Source organism: Spea bombifrons, chromosome 2, assembly GCF_027358695.1.
Source record: "Spea bombifrons isolate aSpeBom1 chromosome 2, aSpeBom1.2.pri, whole genome shotgun sequence".
In the NCBI taxonomy this organism is placed as follows: Eukaryota; Metazoa; Chordata; class Amphibia; order Anura; family Pelobatidae; genus Spea; species Spea bombifrons.
In genome coordinates, this window is record NC_071088.1 from 77,670,991 (window position 1) to 77,695,895 (window position 24,905).

The 24,905-nt window shown below is 38.9% G+C and overlaps 1 protein-coding gene across 1 annotated transcript in view; it reads right to left on the bottom strand.

Moving 5' to 3' along the window:
* The window catches only part of TMEM132E (transmembrane protein 132E), a 40,264-nt gene extending 20,901 nt beyond the window's left edge, over positions 1–19,363 (bottom strand). The window contains exons 1-3 of the mRNA XM_053455959.1: positions 19,243–19,363; positions 9,680–10,577; positions 2,869–3,009 (exon numbers count right to left, since the gene is read on the bottom strand). Of these exons, the coding sequence (XP_053311934.1) occupies positions 2,869–3,009; positions 9,680–10,577; positions 19,243–19,363 (1,160 nt within the window). The remainder of the gene's footprint in view (positions 1–2,868; positions 3,010–9,679; positions 10,578–19,242) is intronic.
* Between the last annotated feature and the right edge of the window lie 5,542 nt (positions 19,364–24,905).

Genomic DNA, 24,905 nt, shown 5'->3' on the forward strand with positions numbered 1-24,905 from the left:
TGTGTAAATCAAATGATACAAACCACTAGCAAACCCATTTTAATTGGTAGATATTCGAATATTCGCAACCCATCGAACACATTTGGGATGAACTGGAATGGAGATTGTGAGCCAGACCTTCTCGTCCAACATCAGTGCATGAGCTCACAAATACGCTACTAATGGGCAAAAATTCCCATAGCAAAATCTTGTGGAAAGCCTTATAGTTGCAAAGGGAGACTAACTACATAGTAATGTCTATGTATTTAGAATGTGATGTTGTAAAGTTCCCTGTTGGTGTGATGGTCAGGTGTCCCAATACTTTTGTCCATATATATATATATGTCACAGACTCTACTGTGCGGCACAGTGCAAAAATAGATTTAATAAAGCTTATTCTTCTACTATAATATTATTATACATGGGAGTGATATGAGATTCATTTTTATTAATACCCATATTGTGTGAAAAAAAAACCATTTGGAACATTAGCAATTAAAAAATTCAGTAGTAGTTTCGATCTTCTCTGTAAAGTGCAGTCCATCTGTATTTTTTAAATAAACGGTAATAATGTATAAATGTCTCTATTTTGAATGCAGATTGAAATCAGACTTCAAAAGGTTAGAGACAGATGAGGAATTTAAATTGATCTCGATCACCTTTTAGGAAATCATACTCGATAATAATGCGAGAATAGATATCATCTGCTTCAGACCACTTCTCTGCAGGGGGATTAGACGTCAATGTATTTATTTTTTTAGTTCCTTGTTTAGACCGGACTTAATAATTTATGTGAGCACTGCATGGTCATTTAATATAAGTAGCCAGTTATTAGTTTTAGGGCAGGAGATATTACAATATAGCTTACTAGACAGGCTCCAATAAGTCTGTATCTGTGCACAGTAAGACAGACAGTGTAGGGGTCAGTTAGGTAGACTAGGCTGGTGATCTTAGAACAGGCAAGTAAGCAACATTAAGAAAGGGCTGCCTCATTACATCTTAGTAAGTTCCAGGAAAATGTAATGTTTCGGGTTAGTTGGAACTTGCAGTGTATGGCCTTTTATCTCCATGCCTCTGTGTCTTTATTTGACATTGCACCTGTCAAGATTCTGGAAATATTAAGAAAAAATGGCAGTGTTCTGTGTGAAGGCAAGTAAAGAAATATGCATGTTATATATCCTTGCACTCCCAAGATTTGTGGGAGTCAGATTAAGAAGATAATGCAGAGCCCTTTTGATCTATAGGTTGTTATTTAAAACAACTTTAAATATGTCTAAACTAAGCCTAAAGGGGTTTTTGGTCACATGCATTTCAGTAAACCACTCAACTTATAGTAGGGGACTTGCTGTCCTCGTGTAGGCCTGCAAAAGGGGTTCCTGCTCACAGTCATAGTCTCTGCAGGTGTGAGAGGAGAGGTGTAGTTGGATACGACATCATATCCCTTGACCTGCTTCTTTCAGACCTATGCAAGCATGTTTTAATGTTAAGGAAATCACCAGTGGCGTCGTGTGGGCCCCAGGATGGGAGCCCCTCTTGCCTGTTCAAAGGGGGTCCCCAGAGGCTGCTGGAAAAGCAGGGAAATTACTGGACAATACTTATGGAGGATGTGAAAAACAGGTCTCAAATAACACTCTTCTCTTCTATTGCCTTGTTTACCTCCAGTAGCACTACTAGGAAAATATCCTTCTAGGATCTTCTAGGATTTTCTGTTCTTATGGAGAACATGACCACGAAAGTGAGATAAAATGGGTACTGGAAAAGGTGAGTTAGTGACAGGGAGGAGAGTAAATGAAAGGTTGTTTAAATACCGTATTTGCTCAATTATAAGACGACCCTGAATATAAGGCAACCCCCCAAATTTCAATATTAATTTAGCAAAAAAGAAAAGGCCTGAATATAAGACTACCCTATAAGGAAAAAGTTTTACTAGTAAATATTAATTCACATGAAAACTTTTTTTCATATTTAATAAAAACTATGATTGAAAAAAGTTTGTTTTGTTTTTATTTCCTTTTATTTGCCAACCTGCCCCCAGTTATGCACATCTGCCCCCCAGAAAGGCCTTATATCTCCTATATGCCACCCTGCCTCCCTAATAAGTCACTCTGCCCTCAGATATGCCTTTTAACCCCTATATGCCACTCTGCCTCCTTGACACATGTATTTTAACCCTCTATTTGCCACTCTCCCCAGATATGCCTTATACCCCCTATATGCCACCCTGCCTCCCTGATACGCCTTTTAACCCCCCTATATGCCACTGTGCCTCCAGAAAACCATTGAACCCCCAACATGCCACTCCTAACCCTCCCCATGCCACTCTTAACCCCCCCAACTTACCAGTGCATCCCGTTACTTGTTGTGACCTCTGCTTCAGACTCCCTGGTGTCTAGTGGGGCAACCTGTGCGATGCAGACCTCCGCTTCTGCTGGCAAGTACTTCTGCCGGAGCTCCTATGACTGAGCGCCGGCAGCAGTGGAGGTTGTCTGCGCGCATCGCACAGACCTCTACCGGCAGCCAGGGAGGCGGATCCGGGTCCCTTGCAGCTCTGTGGTGGATCAGGATCTTAGTCTTGTAGTCAGACCTCTATTTGAGGTCTGATTAGAAGACGTCCTCGAATATAAGATGATGGTTATTTTTCAGAGCATTTGCTCTAAAAAAAAGCAAACCTTGTCTTGTAATCAAGTAAATACGGTATATATATACTTAATCTAAGCGTAAAGTGTTTCTGGTGACATGCATTTCAGTAACCCACTCACCTAAAATTACCTGTAAGGTAAATTGATAAAACACATATTAAAATTTGAAAAGCAGAAAATGTAAAATCAATAAAAGTAAAAGATCTGTTATGTATAGGGTATGGAAGGGTTTGTAAGCGATAAGCAGTACCTGTATGGCAGACCCTGAACCCGTGAAACATCCACTGTGGCAGTGGAGTGTTTGCCACCTGTCAGAAGTTCGGAGTTCACCAACCATTGGGTATCTCTTGATCTGGTACTCTGTAGATTGATTCCTTTCTTTGCTTTCACCCTAATTGGAGACATTGGGAAGAATTACTTATGCAGAAAGAATACAGTTGCACCTACCAATCCTTATATCACACAGCCTATACTGCATGGCAGTTTAATTTTTTCATGTCAATTCACAACGGCATCTTTGTTATCCCTGACCCCACACATATGATCTAGTGAGGGTACCTGTCGGGCTGCAACATTTTAGAAGTCTCTGAAATACTGGAACATCCTACATAGTTTGTTCAAAGAAGGTGCACAGTTGGCCACCTTAATGTGTCTACTCCCCTAAGGCAAGAACAGCTGGAAACATCTTCAATCGCCTCAGGGAAGGAGCTGTACTGATAAGCCAGAATGCCTCACTAGAGACAGAAATGTTTGATGCAATTCTGCTCATCCTATATATTTTGTCCCCTGTGTTAACATGACTGTATGTCGTAAACATCAATGCAGATGAGAAGAGGGAGGAGCGGAGATGAAAAGAGGCAAGGAGGCAGTTAAAGCTTTGCTGAGCAGTACGATACTATCTCTGAATGATATTAACAAAAACCCCTATGATAGGCAGTGCCGGAGAAACCTCCTGTTATTAAAATAATATAATAAAGCTGACAGATGCTAAACAAACACGCGACTATCCGGAAAAATGCGCATAGTAACATGCAGTAAATATTCATATACATTGCTGTGCGTAAAGATCTGAATGATAAATCATGTCGAAATATGTCAAGAATATTAACTGTTGGTACATGGATTATCATTGTGTGATGACAGAGAACTACATGCTTATGACGGAGGAAGGAAAGTGATCACCAATGCCCCTATTAAAAAAAAACCACATATATAACCTACGGATAAAATGCAATTATACCCACAGAAAACAGAAGGGGGGCACATCTCCATATGACCAAATGCGGATGCTCTGACATGCAAACACAAAATGCCATGGGCACATTTACAAAGAAATGAGTATGATACATTGTGCACAGATGACTAACCCTCCCAGAGAAAGGGCTAATTGAAAGGTACAACGTGAAGCTCCTGCCTCTCTTTCCCCAATCACACAGCCTGACAAGAAGGGAGGTAGTAATACAGAATGGGGAGTATGATTATTCAGAAGATGGAATAACAGATCAGAGAGCACCCTCCTCTCTCTGCTGTGCTCCCTGATTAGACAATTATGTTCTAAATCAGCCAGGGGAGCTGCTGACAGCAAATCAGCCAGGGGAGCTGCTGACAGCAACTACCTGCGCTGCTAATCACTGCTGCTTCCTATACGCGTGCAGTAGGGATACCTATCATCCTGCAGAGGGCTCTGTTATCATTCACCATGGTCCACATCTCTGCATGACAAAAAAGGCCATAAAGATAATGTATCTGTTCAAGAAGCACCAACCTATTGGGATTGTGTACACGGTTATATCTAAATTTTGCATTAGTGCTATAGGTCACAGTATTCATGCAGTGCTTAAGTCTGATAGTATTATGTCACCTGATCTCAGCTATGTACACAGTACATCGATCTCCCGGCCAGAATATGGAGCTGTTCAAGAACTGAGAGTAAACACAAGTCATTCGGAAAAAAATGATTGACACGTGTTCCTAAGAATGTTTCTTTAGGACCAGAGTTGTAATAGTAAAGACTGGAGTTTGGTCTTAAAAGAAACATTATCCTTACCATAGCTGATGAATCTGTGATTTTATTAAGTCTTAAAGAGACATTGCCATTCTTTAAAAAAAAATTCTAAGCTCAATGTATTTGTCTTTCCAGTTCTCCACCAGAGTTTTCCAAGTGGAGTGGGATGCCAGCATCATATTGGAACACATAATAGGAATATGCCAGACCCAACAAGCACAATAATCGGCTTGAGCAGCCTCAATATTATGCCACTTTTAACCCTTTTCCAAGGACACCAATGTATTTAAACAGCATTTGTTGCTGGCTTGACAGCACATTGTGAATAATGCTGGAGCTCGTATGCTGACAGAGCTTTCTTCAGCAGAATTACTCTAAGCAAAACAGATGTGACATATTTACTGCAATTGATATTGGTCAATAAGGATGCATCGTAAATTGTGTCATCTGTGAATTCCGTGACGGCTGAAATGAAATGCATTTCAGAATCAGTCGTTGGATTTCTTAATTATTAATATACAAGCAAAAATAACCCATCTGCCAACCTGAATTCTTAATAAGGCACATTAAGCACTTGCCCAGAGTGTCGTTTTATTTTGCTCTGAACGCGTTTATCCCTTATGTCTTGATCGGTTCATAGACATTTTTCCTTTGTAGCTGCTGTGTTACTATAGCTTGGCATTTCAGATCTGAGCAACCCTTATGGGTAGGATCGACTGTAATGCTGGTGATTACTTAAAATTTCTGTAGTAAAGAGCAGAACAGTGGCTGAAATGCACCCATATGGATGCATTCCTAATAATAGGCTGTTAGCGCTTTTTGTTTGGTTCTCAGCTAAGCATCCCCCATAGCTTTTGGTGATATCCATTATTTAAACATGCCCATCCCACATCCAGCAACCTTTTTAACTTGGATGCTGCCCTGGGCCTGACCCAAGGCAATGCATCAAGCTGAACCATCCAAAGCAGCCATCCTCAATGTGGAGTATGATGCCTTAAAGCTGCATAGCCTCTATTGTGTAAACGGGCTGGTCGGGCAGATCACAGACTGGCTCATTAAGCAGCAATACAGTGGACGGAAAGATCACCCTAGACCTGCCGCCTTCGGCCTAAACCAGAATATATCACTCTTGGAAAAGTATAGCTGTTTGAGGTTATATTCATAGCTCTGACATTGACCTAGGCTTATGGTAAAATCAGTATGCAGTCATTTGGAGTTTTGTTGACGAGTGTTTCATTTTAAGACAACAACATGCTGTTGCTGAGAATCATGGGAGGCATTGGGAAAGACAACCAGTCTTAGTAGATACATAGATCACTACAGAAAAATCAATTAAACAAATAAATCTTTCAGGAGCTTGCCTGTGAATCAGACACCTGCCTGTTTACATCAGGATTATGAGCCTGTATTTCCCGACTGTTTACTGGTATTTCTATGTCAAAGAGTGGCTTCCAATAATGTTGCTGAGCTTTGTTCACTAGAGCACAGTTCACTGGTTGCACCCTATTGAACCAATTTTGTTCTGGAGTGCGATAGGTGATTAGGATACACAACAGATTCTAGTGAACGGACAGGATACGTACACACCCAATTATGCCAAAATGCCAAGTTCTCTTCTCCATTTGATCTGTGCTTGCACAACAAGGTAAATATGGTTCATTAAATCTTGCAGTCAGTGTTCAACAAAATAGCTACAAATGAAGGGACATGACACTGCAGGCTATTAGCTGTACTTTTATATTACAGTAGATGTCTGGCCAGTGATCCTGTTGCTCGGTGCTTTTGAATCAATGAAGAGACCTTGTTCTTCTGCTCCAAACTCCCCGGGATGGGAGAATAAGCACGCAGGTGCTGACTGTACTCTGATTGGGGGCACTAAGCACGTTAGGCCTAATAAAAGGATACACGGCGCAGCATATGGTTTGTCGCACTTATGCTAATAACCTGAGCAATTACTGCAGAACAAATGGTACAATTGTAAATGTGTCTCCTTGGGGACCCATTTTTCTTTCTCTCTCTCACTCTCTAATACTTTAGTCCTTCTCTCTCATTTTCTTCCTTTGCGCTGGGCTGCCAGAAGAATTCCTTGCTTAGAAAGCACTGATAGCTTTGATCGTTTATAATGTGCAGTTATTTAATTAGCCACCCTGTCCTTATGTGTGCAAATCACATCAATATGCTTGTGGTAACAGCACCATTGCTAGGTTCTTAAGCTGATTGGTGTTATGTGACAGATGTCTGCAGCATAGGGACTGCTGTCCTTATGACACTGTCAGCAGTAAGGACGGTGTGATTCTCCACCTAATAAAAAAATAATAATAGCAAAAGTGTGTATACAAATGTTCTTAACAATATGTGAGCGTGCTATTACTATCAAAATCAATTACTTTGAAATGTTGTGGGCCCACTATAAAATAGTATATTAGCTCAATACACCCTTCAACTGGGCCAGTTGTCTATGTCAGTGACATAGAGAGAAAACTCAATCACGACTACAAGGACACCAAACTTTGTGTTATTTTGTTTATTTTTTCCCCCCAAAACTTTAATCAGTAACTGTGGATAACTCCCTTTTTAAATTATCAGGGGCTAAGTGTGATGTAGCGTCCTCACATGACATCATACACCAGCGCTCAGCAGTAAGGATGGCGGTGCGGCAGCTGGTGGAGCTGCCATTGGGCAGTGCCGAAGAGAAAAATGCCCCAAAAGCTTAGGCCAAAGCTTAGCATACCACAGGTGAACATAAACTCTTCCGTCCCATGGCAGAGGGGAAGGATCATTTGAACAACATTATGTTTGGCACAGAAAGGTGCAATAATAATAAATAAAAAGACAGTATGGTTGCTTGTCACATTTTTCACATATATGTAAACATGCTGAAAGTTAAAAAAAAAAAAAAAAAAAACACATGCAAATCAATATTCTCCAATGTGCAAATTTTCTTTTTGGGAATAATGCCATGGAGATGGTGATGTGTAGATGAGTGAATTTACTATAATATACTACCATGGTGTTATAAATATTTTATCATTAGCGATGCCACCCATTTTTATTGCCACCCTATTTTCTCACTTTCCTAGAGTGACAGCTAGCATGTGGTGTATGTGTGAAGGCACAGACGCTAATTGAATTATACAAAATAAATCTAACAAAATAATTATTTTTCATCACAGTTTACTCTGTAGTGCTCAATTCCTAACCCAAAACAAATACTTAAATAAGAAACCCCAAGCACCTAAAACTAATTCCAGTCAGTGACATATCATGGCCTAGAGCGACTAGGGTGATTCAGCTGCTCAATGGGCCGGTTAGCATGGAGATCTTTGATCTCCTCAACCAGCAAATTTACATTATGGTGGCATTGCAGACTCAGTTCAGCCTCCATAGACAACATTAGAATGCGCTGTGAGACACAGTGCACTGGGATATGACATCATGCCTTTTAATGGAGTACAGACGTAGAGCGAGGAGGGGCAAATGGGGGCACTGCCCAAGGTTGGGCCTAACATAGCACGAAATGTACATGCATTACTGATTGCTGTATATGTATCATCTAGTATTGAAGCTTCTATTATAGGGTATTGTACATATGGTATATATGAGTTTATGTATGCAAATCCTGTACAGATTCAGCTAAAACTGTTTCACATTGGAGGGTGTGAAGCAGTGTCCTCAGAAGCAGTATCTCTGAGTGCTTTGTTACCTCTCCCTCTCAGTGCCAGGCAACACAGTTTAATGGCACCCTAGTCTAAGCATATTGCTAAAGTGACTCCCAGAATAGACGCACATATGATGGTCTTAATGGATCATCACTTGCTGTGTCCTCCACTAAATTGTTCTTTCAGAACTGTTAAAAAAAGAAACAAGATTAATCTTAACATTCGCAAAACACGTCTACCAACAATATAACATAAATTGTTATGTATAAAAAAAAAGTTATTCTGGTGCAAAGTGTAAAAAATGGTCCTATTACCACGGCTACCAATGGAATGATTTAACCATAACCTATTTTTGTGCCATAAAGCGTTACTGACTCATAATTGTTTTGTCTGTCAGTTGGCAGTTTTAGGGCAAGTTGGAATCTATTCTTCATCATTTGGCACCATTTATTTTTATACTCTATTAGAAGCTGTGAGAACATGGCATTTATTTTTCTCATTCGTGAAAATGGATTAAATATCTGTAGGTCATTATTTCTATAATGTTTACTACAAATGATTTAATAACTATTGTTTTCATCAAAATGCTAATGGACTGTACAAAGGAACAAAATATATTAGCATCAGCATCCAAGATATGCTTGTATTGGTGGATGCCAGTAAGAAAATACAAAATCCCACAATTCCTTGACTGGAAAGCAATGATCATTCTTCCAGGTTTGCCCTAGAGTGTCCTGGTAAATCATTCTTCCTTAGGGCTCCCTTTCTGTTTTCTTCAGGCAAGGGAGCAGCATTCGCCTTACCCACTCTCAGCCATAGAGATGCTATCAGGGGGTACAAATATCACAGTTGTAAGGGGCCTGGCTGTCTTGGGGGGCCTGCTCAGAGAGACAAAGTATCCTGCTGTTTTTTTTTCAACAACGCCAAGCTCATTATCGGTGTCATCTTTGCCACAAATCCTGGCAGGGTGAGGAGGTGGCCGTGCTCAGCCACTTCCATCCTACATTCCACCCGCTAAGAGGCTATTTCTTAACCTTTAAAAGCTAGCCCCCAGCTAGTCCCTACCTTGGAAAGTTTCTAGGTATGGCAATGGTGACATTTTGTGAGCACAAAAAAACAGTTTAGGGAATTTTAAAAGCTGGGACTGAGGTAAATACCAGGAATATGATTATGTTAATTAATCAATGGCAACCTAGTTCGCAAAAAGCATTCTATATAATAATACAAAAGTTTACTTTTACATTTGCTCTATGTTAGAACTCAAGAATCACAACTTTACCACAAATGAAATACAAAATTAATTACAGGCTCCTGCTTCAGAAATAATCTAGATTTAGCGAGGACACTATTGTATGAACACCAAACACATATTTTAGATATAAATATATTAACATTACCTGAGTGTGAAGTGCTCTACACTGGAGTTTCCCACCAAATAGAGCATGATACTAAGGATCTCTCCTGGCCTTAGAGGTCTGTCTGGTAATCTGATGAAAATATTTGGATCCAACTGCTGTTCTTGCATTTGCTCCAACTGAACTGGCTGGTATAGGCTGACACTGCCAATTCGAAGAAGGGGGTGCTGGGTGGGTGCTTCTCCTCCCTTACGAGCTCCCACCTCACCCTGACATCCACCAGCAGGGTCCGGACTATGCAAAGTGTAGAACAGTTCCACTTGGTGAGTTTCTCCATTCAGCTCTACTCCACCAGTAGATGGTTTCTGTCTTCCCATGGGTACAGCCGTTAGTCCAAACCAGCTTTGAGGAAGTTCAGCCTGTGCAAGACAAGTGGCTAAGCTTCCTCTTAATCGGCATGAACTCTTGATCTCCCTGACTTCACGGAATACGTGAAGACGGACACATGGCAGACGTTCTGTAACTCCAAAATCATCCCAGTCCCGTCCGGCTACATAAAAGAGGACCTGTACAACTGGGTGACTGGCAGGCACTCGTGTCCGTATAATGTAGGTTCTTACCTTCCAGTTTACAGTAAGCCAGTCAGGAACTTCTAGTGTGCTTGAAGGTTGAAGCAACTCTTTTGGTAACACCTGTCCAGCAGCAAAAGGTCCCAAAGTTACATTCAGAACTGGTAATTCCTTTGTCTGAAACACCACCAATGGCTCTGAGCGATGTAATAAGGGTGTGCTTGAATTCCACGTTGGCAGATGCCCAGCTTCTCGCAAGAAGAAGGCCAAACGGGTGTTGGACAGACGATAGCTTACTGGAAGTATGGCAGCTGGGGATAGAGGAAGGGCAGTGGCATGTGGTGCATTTGTTGGCAGAACTTTGCAGGATGCTGAAAAAAAAAATCAACATTGGCACATATTAGAATACAGTAATCTGAGTTAATTCAACGCGCAGTCCTGAAACTGTCATCTTTTTGCTCTTAAAATGGACACCTCTGATTCCCATACCAGCCAGTGAGGAAACACAGTCCTGCACTCACGGAAAATATGAGGTAAAAACAGAATGCAGAAATAGAATAAATCTACCTTTTACGTTTTTGCTGATATTTTACTATCACATTTTTTCATAATAAATATGCTTCAACGCCATAGTTTCCATGTGCAGTACGTGGACGTCTAACTGCCATATTTACAATAAACTAGAACATTGCAGTGGAGCAGCAATTACCCAGTCGCTGCTTTATTTATGAACTAGGATTTTGTTAAAACGTGGAAACAAGGACATGAAAATTTCAAATGTAATCACTTTTTGCTGTTACATGGGACACCTTGAGTAAGAATATTCTCTCTAGAGCTGGCTACAACATTCTTTTTTTTTTCTTTGATTTCTTTTTAAAGCTTAAGCACATAATACAACTATTTTGTGTGATTGCAGAGAGCTACAGAAAAAGAGGGGGGCAGAGGCTACAAGCTGAGAAAATCACTGAAGCATCTTTCAGAACTGCTAGAAATGTTCAGAGCTACGATCATTTAGTGTTCAGTGCTCTGATGGTTTCTTTAACAGTTACGTCTTCAATCCTAGCTCAGGATCTTCATGGCATACACAAAATGGGTGGAAATGGAATGGAGGGAGGACTGTGTCACCGCTTCTAATGTGGCTTAGAAGAAGAGTATTTTGCTGCTTAGTATTCATGCTCAGTCTCTTTGCTGAATGCAGACTCACCACGCAGCCAGAACTTGGCCAGAACTCATCAGGGAGATGGGTATGTGCCAGACGCATGGAGGACACAGTTGATCTGTTAACCCCTATATGAAAGCAAGAGACCAAGCTAATTCCCGATGACCCGACCACAACACTGCGTAGGAAAATATACACATCGGTGATTAACCGTGTAGCTTCCAAACTGACTGACAGTTCAATAAACACCCTTACACAGAAATAACACGGAGAAGGTGAAATGCCTCTACACTGAGACCTGCAAAGTCACAGCCCGATGCGGCTCCAAGATATAAAAAAAATGCATAGCACAATTACCTAATGCTTAGCTAACTATGAAATACTTAAATACACAGAGCCTCAAAGCAAAATTGAACATTGCAGAAGAAGAATAGTTACCAGAAAAGATTCAGTAAAAATGCTTTTGATTTATTGAGAAGTGTAAAGTGCTATGATATATATATACATATACACACACACATTATTATCCATTGTTTTACATAGCACCATCATATTCTATAGCATTGTACAATGGGTACACATATGCACTTACATAACATATATGTAGAATATCTCCATTATAAATAAAAAAAGAACAGTGTTTTATTAATTTTATTTTGATGTAAAATTTCTGAAAAGGAAGACTAGTAAGAACAACAGAATAATATGGCAGTCTGTCTGAATATCCATAGTGGATTGGTTACATTTCCTAAATTTATACATTTCTGTACACTAAATAACCATGTTGTGTTTACAAACTAAAATGAGGAAGATACGTAAAAGACACCAACTTTACATGTATACCATGGGAGCCAATCGCAATACCCGTCCTTAATACACGTATGATTATTTATACCCGTGAACAGTGAAAACATTTGGGTTTTAAAGTCTAATTCTCTGCTTTATATTGGACTTAATTTGAAAGCCTTATCAAAGTTTAATATCATAGGACATAAACTATTACTGTTATTATTCTCTTGTGCCCTACTGGCGTCACTTAAAGTGGCTTAAAAAATACTCTCTCATGTGATACAAAGAAGCTCTTAATAGGCTCATTAAAGTGGGCCTGGCAAAAACGAACATTCCTATGTTGTATTGCTTCTTCGTAATACCACACCACAGCCATGTCTGTTTGGCATTTTGTTTCTGGGATTTTTGCATTTGCCAGATGCAAAGACCATCCTAGGACCTTAATGTTAGGTAATTATAGGTTTTTCCCGAGTTCCAATGGTTTTAAAGATGGCCCTGCACTCTCTTTGACTCAAGGAACCGCTCTTGGGTAAAATCCATCCTTGGTGGGAGAATTAATTTTTTTAAAGCACTGGTGTAGATTTGGACAGCACTATTTGAAAAAACTCATTTTGGATTGGAACAATAGGTCAGCCATGCCAATTATAATTATTTACAATTGTCGATAAATATATCAACAGAAATCCATAGCTATGTATTGCTAGATATAAATGTACCAGTCACAGGAAACATTCCTTTAGGTAATGAGAACTACTTCTTATAGTAGCTTCAATTAATTGCACCATATAGACTTGGGTTATGCCTTTAGTAACGTTTTACAGAAAAAAATGATACAACATACATGATCTAAAATTTGAGACTCTCCCGTGCAAGAACTCACTGGAGGGGAAGAACTTCTCTGAATGTCATGAATAATTTAGGTGTCAAAAGAGGCTCAATAATGTTACCTCTGAAATGGCAAAGAAATAGTGGAGACCTGGAAGAGACCTTCAAATGTGTAAAGAAATTAAATAATGTCAAAGAGGGAAGTATTCGCAATAAAATCAGGAATATTAAAGGGAGGGCTTTGTTTGAAGCTTGATAATAGGTAAAGAAAGAACTACTATTTCAGGGTAGACAGTATATGGAACAATGACTGGATTAAGGTCAACGCAGTAAATGAAGGCAAGAATGATTCAGATACCTGGGAACTTCCCAATTATGCTAGTCTTGAGGTCTCTGCCTTCCTTTCCATAGAAGAACTAGAGCTAGGTCAGAAGAGGCACCACCACCCAAGAGTAAATAAGGCACACAAAGATGCATTGCTAGTTGCAAATGCGAAGAGAAAGAGGCAGACCTAGGTGGGGAGCATATAGAGAAAAATGACATGGAAATGTGCCTAGTGCAAGTATAATACATGCATACCCAGCTTTAAGGACCTTCACTTTGAGGACACTCCTGAGTAAGGACCTATCTACAGCACAACCAATTCCCTGTATGAAACATAACATCATTACTGCATGTCTGGTCATCTTTTGAGCTATTCTCATTTTGTGGTGGAAATGACATGACGATTGCAGTGCAGTACATTTTCATTTTACATACATGTTCTGGGGCCCATTGTGTACATTAATGTTGGGTCTGCCTGTAAATAAATGCATCAAGCTGGGGGTCTACATGCCAATAAAGTGCATGGGGCTGTCAGCAAAAAGTAGATATAGACTTCCAAACTATCAGCAGTAAAATGTATCGCAATGGCTTCTTTTGTAGATCAGCATGGATGAAAACTACTATGTGTGTTAAAGCTCCTATGAAGCTTTCAATTAGCGGTACAAGGATTGAACAGTGTCCAAGTGTTTTGTAAATCCACTTCATTATAAAAATTAAAAGAATCAGCTGCAGTGTGTAAGCACATATGTAATTTACAGATTACTAAGTACTAACATATTCTACATTGTTGCACATATACACAATACATGAATACAATTATTTATGATTATTTTCACAATCAAGTTTAAACCATGATACTATATTTAATCATTTTGCAGTCTCTTGTGGGCAGAGATATATTTATCAATAACATAAAAAGTTAACTCTTTTAGATTCTCTTCTCTCTCTAGAGCTGAAGACTAAATGTTAAAATATAATAATTAGCAGTAATTATAGCTTTATTTGGAAATACTTGAAATAAGAAAATAAAGTGTGAATGATCATAAAGATAAAACTAGAAATCCTAGGATATGTTTAGGTATCAGAATACACTTATTGTACTCATTACAACAAGTAAACTACCAATGTTTTATAAATAAAAAAGAAGTAACACGATGTGTCATATGAATTCATAGTGAAGAATCAGAAGCAAGTATCCACTAACGAAAGAATGCGACCAAGCCAGGACCCTGAACCTCATCCATCTAGAAGACCCTAAACCCTTTTTATCTAGATAGTACTAAGAATCAACATTTAGCATTCTAGAAAAAAAAAATTCACATCCAGACAATGTTTTGTGTTCATTGTTTACATTAGGTGAAATATCAGAACACCTACAACTAATACTTGTTGGTTTGCATAAACAAATTGTTTATAAATGGAAACAATTTAGTACTGTGTCTACTCTCCCTTGAAGAGGGTCCCCAGCCAAGATGACTCTAAAGGCACAATGCAGAATGCTAAAGAAGGTAAAAAAGAACCCTAGAGTAACAGCTAAAGGCTTAAAGGAATCATTGGACCAAATTAAAATCTGTTCATCAGTCTACATAAGCAAAACATTTAAAAGTCCATGGCAGGACACCACGGAGGAAGCTGCTGGTCTCCAAAAAAACCTTGATGCAGACCTGAAGTTTGCCAAGGCGCAACTTGACACTCCATGACACTACTGGGAAAAATGTTTTTGGACTGGTGAAACTAAGGTTGAATTGTCCAGGAAAAACATGCAGCACAATGCATTGTGTAAAAAGGGCATCATATAACATGAAAATATCATCCCAACAGTGAAGTTGGGTGGAGAGAGCATCATAATTCCTTGACAGCATGCCATCGTCAAAGATAGAATGAATTTCCAAGTTTATCAAGGTGCCATACAGGATAATGTCAAGATGGCTGTCCACCAGCTGAAGCTCGGTAGAAGCTGGTTGATGACGCAGAACAATGACTGTAAATATCAAATTAAATATACTACTGAATGGCTTTTGGAGTGGCCCACTTAGAGCCAGACCTTAACCCATTAGAGATGCTGTGTAATGACCTGAAGAGAGCCATTCACCCCAAACATCCTACGAATATGGCTGAGCTTAAGCAGTTCTGTAAAGAAACATGGCCTAAAATTCCTCTTGAACGTTGTGCAGGTGTGATCTGCAGCTACCGTAAGCGCTTGTTTGAGGTTATTGCTGGTTTCTAGTTTCTAAATACAAGCGTTTACTCATTTGTTCCACCAGTACTGTGAATGTTTAATGGGTTTCTTCAGTAAAGGCATGACAAATTATCATTGTTTGTGTGTTATTAGCTTAAACACATTGTGTTTGTCTATACTTGGGACAGATCAGATCACATTTTATAAACAATTAATGCAGAAAACCAGGTAATTATAAAGGGTTCCCTTACTTTTTTTGTCATTGTACTTATTACCTATGTAAAGTGACTTTTAGGAAATTAATGTGTGATGCCTCTCATGACCTTCAGAAGCTCCAATAATTTGTAGCCTCTTCCAGTTTTCAACTGTTCACGAAGCCCAGTATATTAAATCATGATTCACCTATAAACTATGATTTTGTCTACAGCATGGTTATTATTGCTGTTATGTACAGATTATGATAAGAAAAGTAACGTCACTCATATCTGGATGTTCCTTTCTTTCCTACTAAAGAATTCATGATGCTGCTCTATTAATGGGCAGACTACATGGGCCAAATGGTTTCTCGTAGCTGTCAAATTCTTTGGTTCTATTAATTTTCCATGTGGCGATGCAGGAAGATTCAGAGGTCTGCTTTTTTGTGGGTTTTTTTTTTTTTTTTACAGCTAACTATTGGTACTTATGTCCTTAAAAAAGCTGGTTCAGTCATTTTGATTTTGCAATACATCATTGATCTCTGTACAATATTCATAACTTGGGGCAACTGGAAAATCTCAGGAGCAAAATCTTTCTTCTGCAGTAATGTGTTTGTTTGAAATATCACCACTGCTCCACTTGCATGCTCCAGTTCCAACGTCCGCTTGACAGTTAGGTGTTAATGACCTGTGAAAGTGAAGTGATTGCTCCCAGAAGGCTGCACAGAAGAAGCTTGAGGGCTACCAACAGCTAGATTGCTTGTAGGCAAACACCAGTAGGGTGTTAACGGTCATGACAAAACTGCTTGTACATTCAACTACATTCACTCAGCTGTTGCCCAGATTGATTATAATAGAAGCACATTGTAATTACCAGTACGGCATAAAACGTTGGGTATTAGATTCATGCATCAGGAGCTGCTTTAACTCTCTTGTTGAAGAGTTGAAATTAAGTTTTAGCTCACAGGAAAAGGTTGTGAGAAGCAAAAGTTAAACATATTTGTTAACGAGTTTGTAGGAGGGCTAAATACCAGACATTATTATGAATAATGAAGAGCCAAACCCTGCACTAAGGGCTCTTTTTGTCTGCATAATGCATCTTTCAGTAGAAACTTGATGAGCTCGGTCTTTCCTAATGCAAGATTAGTCTGAGAGTTGTAAACCGCAGCTTTCCTACAAAACTCACCTCCCAAATAGCAAATTATCCCTAAATTTAAAAAAGGTATATGTGGTTTACCAATGGGAAAATGACAACATAAAATAAAAAGATAAAATGGCACATCAAAATGAAAATCAAATTAAAAACTTTGCAATATACAAACTGCTTTGTATAGAGGGAGAAACAGATCCAGATTTTTAAACAGAAGCGAGAACACTAATATAACACAAAGAAACACTACACCAATCATTATCAATCTGAGTGCATTCTCTAAATACAGTAGTTGGCCCAAGAATTCTCAACTCTCTTTGGTCACTCATCTTTTACATGGTACTAGACAAACTAATTGAAAGTTAAAGAAAACTCAGCAAAGGAGTGAAAGAGAAACCCAGTATTTAGTCAACATGATAAGGACCTTCTTGTTCTCTTGTGCCTAGAGGGATACAAACCATACCCCACTGACGAGGCCAATGAAGGCAAAAAGGTACATCTGGAGTTGTTGGTTACCTCGTGCAGAGGAAATTTGCCTCATATTTCAGTTCTGCACTGCCCTTTTGGAGCGGGATCGGACTGACATGTAGATGAAGATTTTAACTCTGTAATGGCAGAAAAGCTAAAATTTGAGATGCTCCCAAGTGGTGACTCAACATAGGACAGTCTATGAATCGGCTATCTGTTGTTGGTAAGCATCTCATCCTCTTTTTGTATGGCACTTCTTCTGAATATACACAATTAACTACAACTCTAGGTTTTCCTCCTTTTCCTCCTAAGATTAACCTTAAAGCAAATTGATACCTCCTCCTTTTCTGACATCTTTATCCTTTCAGTATAACATGTATCCTGCATGGCAACATCCCAGTTATTGTGCTCATTGTGCCAGGTCTCAGTAACCACCACTAAATCCAAATTTTCGCTTGTGACCAATGCAGTAAATGCGGGCATTTGTACACATTCAGGGTCTTGGCAGACTTACACTATCTATTTTCCTAGTCATTAACCACCACAACCTGTCTAGCTTTCCTACACTTTTCTTCCCCATCTCAAAATTATATTAGGCTTGTCAGTAAGAGCAAAAAACCACTGTGATACTTTGCAGAAGTGGCCAAAATAGTAAACAAGAAATAGCATTTAGTAATTATAAAAAAAACCCCCAGAGTGATAACAAAAGACAGACGGAAGCTATGTTAAAGGATAGGATTGTTGAACATCTAAAATCACATGGATTTCAAGATCAGAAACAGCACAGGTTCACTTCTGGGAGATCATGCCAAACTAATGTTATTGATTTTTTTGATCGGGTGACTGAAATAATAGATCAAGGTGAAGCAGTAGACATTTTGACACTGTCTCACACAGACAACTTATCAATAAACTGCAATATCTGAGTTTAGGTTCCAATGTTGTTGAATGGATTAGGCAGTGGCTGAGTGACAGATAACAGAAGGTTGTAGTCTATGGAGTACATTCGGAGCAAGGTCTTGTTACCAGTGGGGTACCTCAGGGATCTGTACTTGGACCCATTCTTTTTAATATTTGCATTAGTGATATTGCAGAAGGTATTGATGGTAATGTGACACAAAGATTTGCAATGTGGTTGATGTTCCTGGAGGGAGAAGCCAAATTATTTAGGTAAACTAGAAAATTCATCAGAGCTGTGACATTTAATGTGGATAAGTGCAAGCATAAAAACCCAAGGACAGAATATAGAGTATTTGATAAAGTTAACTCCATCTGAGGAGAGGGATTTAGGGGTAATTATTGCAAGAAATGCTAGCAGAATTTTAGTTGTATAAGGAGAGATATTAGCAGTAGGAAAAGGGAAGTGCTCATGCCGTTGTACGCATTCCTGGAGACCGTTTCTCCAGAAGGACACAGATACTTTGGAAAGTGTTCATAAAAGAGCTACTAAGTAGGTTCATGGATTACCGGGAAAGGTAAAAGATCTCAACATGTATAGCTTGGAAGAGAGTCGTGACAGGGGGGATATGATAGAAACTTTTAAATACAAAAAGGAAACCAATGCAATAAAGGAGGAGAGTGTTTTAAAAAAAGGAAGGAAAATCTACCAGAACAAGGACATACTCTTAAATTAGAGGGTAGTGGATTCATGGAATAGTATTCTAGCTATCCTAGACATAAGAGAAGACCAGGGACTAAGGAAAGTATTTAGAAATTGGGCAGGCTAGATGGCCCAAATGGTTCTTAGCTGCCAACACATTCTATGTTTCTGTGTACTAGAGGGGCTACTCACCCGGTGAATCTGCCTACCCTAGTAATGCCAGATCTGAACTGATCTCCCCACCAAGGCCAAGGCTATCCTCCCTAAACTTATTACCCCTATGGACCATCTTGCAACTTACATGGCTCTGTGCCCTAGATACCTCCTCCAACCCATCTCCACCCTCACCAGCACTGACTGCAGCCAGTGAATCCTCGGTAAGGACGATCATCTCCATATTATTAATGTCCCTCTGTGTTGCCAATAGCTCCTTTAATCCAACAGTAGATTCTGCATAGTAATTTTGCATACTTCTCACAACAATACAGTCCTTGGGGCACTTGCTGAAAGTGCAAGTGAAAATGTATGCTTGCCTCTCCTTCCTCACTTATCAGTTTTGCACTTGTCACAATTGCTATAGCTCAGGATTCACCCTGCCGCTTTGTTTACATTGAAGAGAAGGAAAAGTCTCAAAAACCAAGCAGGCCACATAGAATGAATTATCTTAATAGGCAACAACCTGAGAATACCCCCTTTCCCCAAAAATGTTTACTCCACTCACCACAAAACAAACACAGTATATCAGAAACTTACAGTAGTAGTAAAGCTGATTAGAAAGGGGTGAAAATTGTTACAAATCCATCATATAATATTTCATACATATACATATATATATATATATATATATATATATATATATACATACTTTCATTTGTAGTGCAAGTATTCCTTAGGACAAGGGCATTAGGAACATACTACTGGCTTGATGTGAGACCTAACGGACATAAAACTGCTATCGAAGGCAAATTGATATTGAAAATTCTCCTTGACTGTTCAGAATCATTAAATCAAATATCCATCATTAATGCAGCATTTATTTTTGAATGATTATTATAAAATTTTGATTTACCACCATAATTTTATTATACGTATGTGCTTCATTTCCTTGTCCATTATTATTTTGCATATAATTTGGAGGGGTGAAATATTCTAAAAATATAACTCAGGGCTATTTATGTTGGAATAAACTACTTTATGTTTGAGGTCTGGGAGAATAGTTATTGAGATATTTTTAAGAATCATTAAGAAAATGTTTTGGTCAGTAGTTATTTTGCAGGTCACAGGTATTTTGAGGTTATGTTTTAGAAATAATAAAATGGGGGGTGGGGGGAGCATTTTAATATAAAATCTCCATCTTCTGACTGCTGCTGTACCCAGAAAGTATGCATTTTTTATTAAGAAATCAAACAGGTTAGGGCAACAGTACTTATTACTTATGCCTTCAACAAATTTTCATGTAGAGTAGATTGGGGACTTGTTCTCTTGCTTGTTCTCTTTTGTGGCTCATTTTGTGTCAGTAGGGAAATCTGTAAAAACTGTATATCAATTATGTACTTCAAAGCACAACACCGGTATCTGGAAATTATAATTCACTACGCTGTTAAAAATCACAGAAACTCAATCAAGTCTATGGGGCCAATTCAAGTGAATGGAGTATGCAATGCATTTTTTTTTTTTTAAGATTTCTTCCCCCTCCATCTCACGAGTCAGGGATCACAACATGAACAATGAGTGGGGGCATCTATTGGTTTTTTATTTGTTTTGGGGAATCATGAGGGGGAGACATGAGATGGGACACATGCCCTCCACAGCCTGAGCAAGGGATGAGGGTGACAGATATACCTGGGCCCCATGTCCCCCATGGTTTATTTTATTACCATGTTCATTGGGTGGGGAGAAGGGGGTGATGTACACTATATAAGGTAGGAAACGCTGGAGTAGTTGTAATATATATCTATATATATATATATATATATATATATATATTCTATGTTACCTTTGTGGATGCTGTACTATACTAACTGCATTTATTAATTCACAGTTATATATAATATGAACCCATCCACCTTTCCCAAAAAAGCCACCTCTCAGCACTCAACTTGATGTGGCCATGTTGCAGCTGTAGAGGAGGTATGTGCTACAACGGCATATAGCCCCACTGGTTTTACAGATCCGTGAGCCAATCGGGTAAGATACGAGGATCTTTCCAACTGGCCCACAATCTCCACTGCCCATAAAATCAGCATAGTGGAGCAGCTACCCAGGACAGCGCCAGAACTTTGTGACTGTCCAGTAAAAACTGAGAGTGTTGGGAGATACAGTTTTGTAACCTTTCTCCAAGAGTTAGGCATTAATCACATTTGACCTTCTGCTCCAGTTCTCACATGCAATGTCCACACTAGGTTTTCAGGTTAATGCTTACCATATTGCATTGCAAAACACAAAGGTAATTGGTTCATTACAAGTTAATTGCAGAAATACTAAAACTCTGGCAGTTTAATCACCCTAGAGAATCGTGTTGGCCAGTATTGCTCTAAACAGTCATTCTGGTGCATAGCATTAACCTCGGTGTCCATAATTCCCCACAATGCTTTGTGGCAAAATACCAGTCTTGTGGCAAAAGCCATGTTTTCAAGAAGAATCACAGGGATTATAATTATCCTAAACCTCTGCTTATTTCATTCAACCTCTAACAATTAAGTTTCTTCTTTTAATAACACAACATTACAAGGTTATAAATTATCATTACCCAACTATTATTTTTTCACAAAATCTCAAATGAATGTACGCCATAATGAGATAGGTTAATGCGATGGAATGCAGTAACGGTGACAGAATATGTTTTTTTGTTTATTGGTTAACTGTAATGCAAAGTCCATAATACCCTTTTTCTTAAAATCATCAGAAACCACCACAAATCTAAATGTACAGTTGCAAGCCTAAGTCCAGTTGACCCATGCATTTAAAAGTTAAAGTTCTGTCTTCATTTGTAAAACCATTGTGATTGGATGGGAATTTCTAGGATTAGGCTATGTTATGGTGGCATCAGTGTCCTGTGATACAAAAGAAGGCGATTAGTGTGGATCCTACCTCACTATAGGTCACACCACATTATTTACGCTTTACTTATTGTACACAATGGAAAGTTGTTGCCATGTCTTCTGTAGTTACATGCTGCTAGCGTACAACAAATGGGAAGTATAGATTAACCCCTTAAGGACAATGGGCGGTCCCTAAACCCATTGAAAACAATGCATTTTGAGCCTGTACATGTACGGGCTTTGTCATTAAGGGGTTAAGTAAACATGTCATTTTCAGACCACTGAAATTTAATATATGTATCATTGTATCTACTTTTTGTGACCTTTTTGTAGACCATTCCTGACTTTATATATCACTCGGAGGATTGCCAGTACGGTATACTATTGTCTTTAGATTTTAGTTGTAGAGTGATAGGGGTTAATGCCTTGGGGAATTTTAAGCGTATATGGATAGGTCTAAAGCTACCCTTAATGTAGCTTAATACTATGACCAAGTATTATTGGAGGTTTTAGAGCAGGAGGTAAAATAGGGAAGCTGAATGGTTCCTCATTAAATATTAAATACTTGTTATTTTTTTGGTTAATGGTGATCGAATCCCAACATCACCAACACAGCACAGGATAAGGAAAGTAGGGAGAGACTAGTACCATACACTGGTCCGGTTTACATCTCGGTAGGGGCATAGTACATCATGCATGAAGGCGCTTTTCTACTTAGACAAAACTTTAACCTCACCCTTACATAGTCTAAGAAAATAAACCTTAGTAGATGTCTTCAAATTCTTCCTCTATTAAACAGGGTTTGTTTTAAACGAAAAAGGGAGCATGTTTGACAAATGTTTTTTTTTTAAATGTTTTAACATCATTTATTATCCAATGAAAGGTTGGCTCCTTCTTGTTGACATACAGAGGGGAAAGGGAACAGTTATTTTCACAAATTCAATTGGATAATGAGTTGTAACATTCAGAAAGGCCATATTGGATACCTGAAGGCTTATCACTTCTTTTTATTTTTAATAAACAATTTTACCAAACAATATTGTTTATTAGTTAACTAGTTTCATACACTTCTGTTGCCTCCCAATGGGTAAAAAAAAGAACAAAGAATTTAAAGAAAAAGCATCGTTGATCACTTTCTAAGCTTGTTTAAGACTCATGACGTGTCAGGCACGTCATAGGTCGTTAAGTGACCGTTTTGCAAGACGTGCCTGACCCGGCAATGGAAGTTAAGGGGTTAAAACCATTACAAGCTTCAGTACAGTGGCAACAGATGAACAGATTAAAATAATATTTTACAAATTATAAAAATATCTGTATTATTAATTAGGAAATACAAGGGCAATTGAAGTATAGGCAACACAGAGTATAATACAATACAGTAACCATGATTAAGAAAATATCTTCAAAACATGCATAGAACCAAAAAAGAAAACTACACTAAAGGAACACACAAATACGTGCAAGGTCCACAAGAGAACAGTTAACGCTGCAAACTCACATGCCTTACACATGTTGATGTTGGAGGGCTTACATTTTTTAACTCATATTCATACCTAGGAGCCTCCGGTTGAAGCGCTGCTTCGCTAGGTCATTAATAGGAAACTCTGGGACGCCGGAGTGGCATTGTGCCACGCCACACTACCCCACCCACTTCTCCATTAAAAATATTGTGTGTCCCGCAGCGTCGGTGTGATCGCTCACTGATGTTACATCCCGCAAGTTCCCAGGTGTGCTCATATTAACTTCATAAGTGCAAATGCAAGTTGGCTTTAGTGAATTTGCGAGTTGAGCTTTTGCTTAACTCATAGGAGTTTGCTGCAGCCAGCTCGCATTTTTTGCCAAGTCACACGCAGTCCTTGAATAATGACCAGAATTACCTGTCAGCTTAAGGTTACTTGTGACATAAAACGACTCTATTGTAAATTGTATAGCCCAATTTCTGATGTTTTCTTTCATATAAGTGAATACAATGAGCATTTGATTTTGCTTATTTTTATTCTCTCACATTGTTTTGCTATTATGACGAGAGTCTATTTTGTGTGCTAATTTATCTACTTACTTGAATGTCTGTTCAAGGGAGCGATTGGGGCTGAGTATTGTTATTGAGCTCTGAAACATTACAGCCATTACTACTGCAAACAGATTTCAAGTCCTTAAAAACACTTGTGTATATTTATTTGTCAACAGGTCAGTTTTCAGTGTTTACTTCCAAAGAAGAAGAATGGCAGAATGTACTGCATTGATTTCCAAATAGGTGAGAAATTAAAAGGATAATCAAGGCACCCTGGTATTCTCAGACTTCATTTTTTGGTGACCGTTTGCTTGGGTTATAGCTGGGAGGTCCAACCTGCGGCCCTCCAGCTGCTGCAGGACTACATCTCCCATCCTCCTCAGCCAGCCCCTTAGCTGAAAGATTACTATGGGAGATGTAGTCCTGCAACAGCTGGAGGGCCACAGGTTGGATGCCCATGGGTTATAGAATCCATTACTTGTGATTTGCATCTAGAGTTTAACAGTAAATATGAAGATCAAAGAAATAACAGATCATGAGGTGTACTCACTAAACAGCAAGAGCAATCTATGGCAGAAAGCGCAAGCTTGGTGCAGTAAGTCCAACTTGCATATGTACATAGCCAACTTGCATTTGTGCACTCAAATGAAGACTTGGGTTTCAGCAAGCAATCTACAGATCCATTGACCAACACTCTGCTAGCGAGTTTCAAATGTGGGAAGGAACGTGGGTGGGATGTGAGGTGACATGTGAGTCATTTCCCCCCTAATCTGTTGCAATGCATAATTATGGTAACAAATATACTACCTACAATAACACAACTGTAATAAAATAGATCGATATCCCAAACATTTCAAGAGTTCACTGAGAGTATAGGAAATCATAGCTGGTTACTGGGTTTTTCTGGGTCACTCTGTTTAATCTACATGCAGAGGAGTAATATTTGGTCACTGCAAATC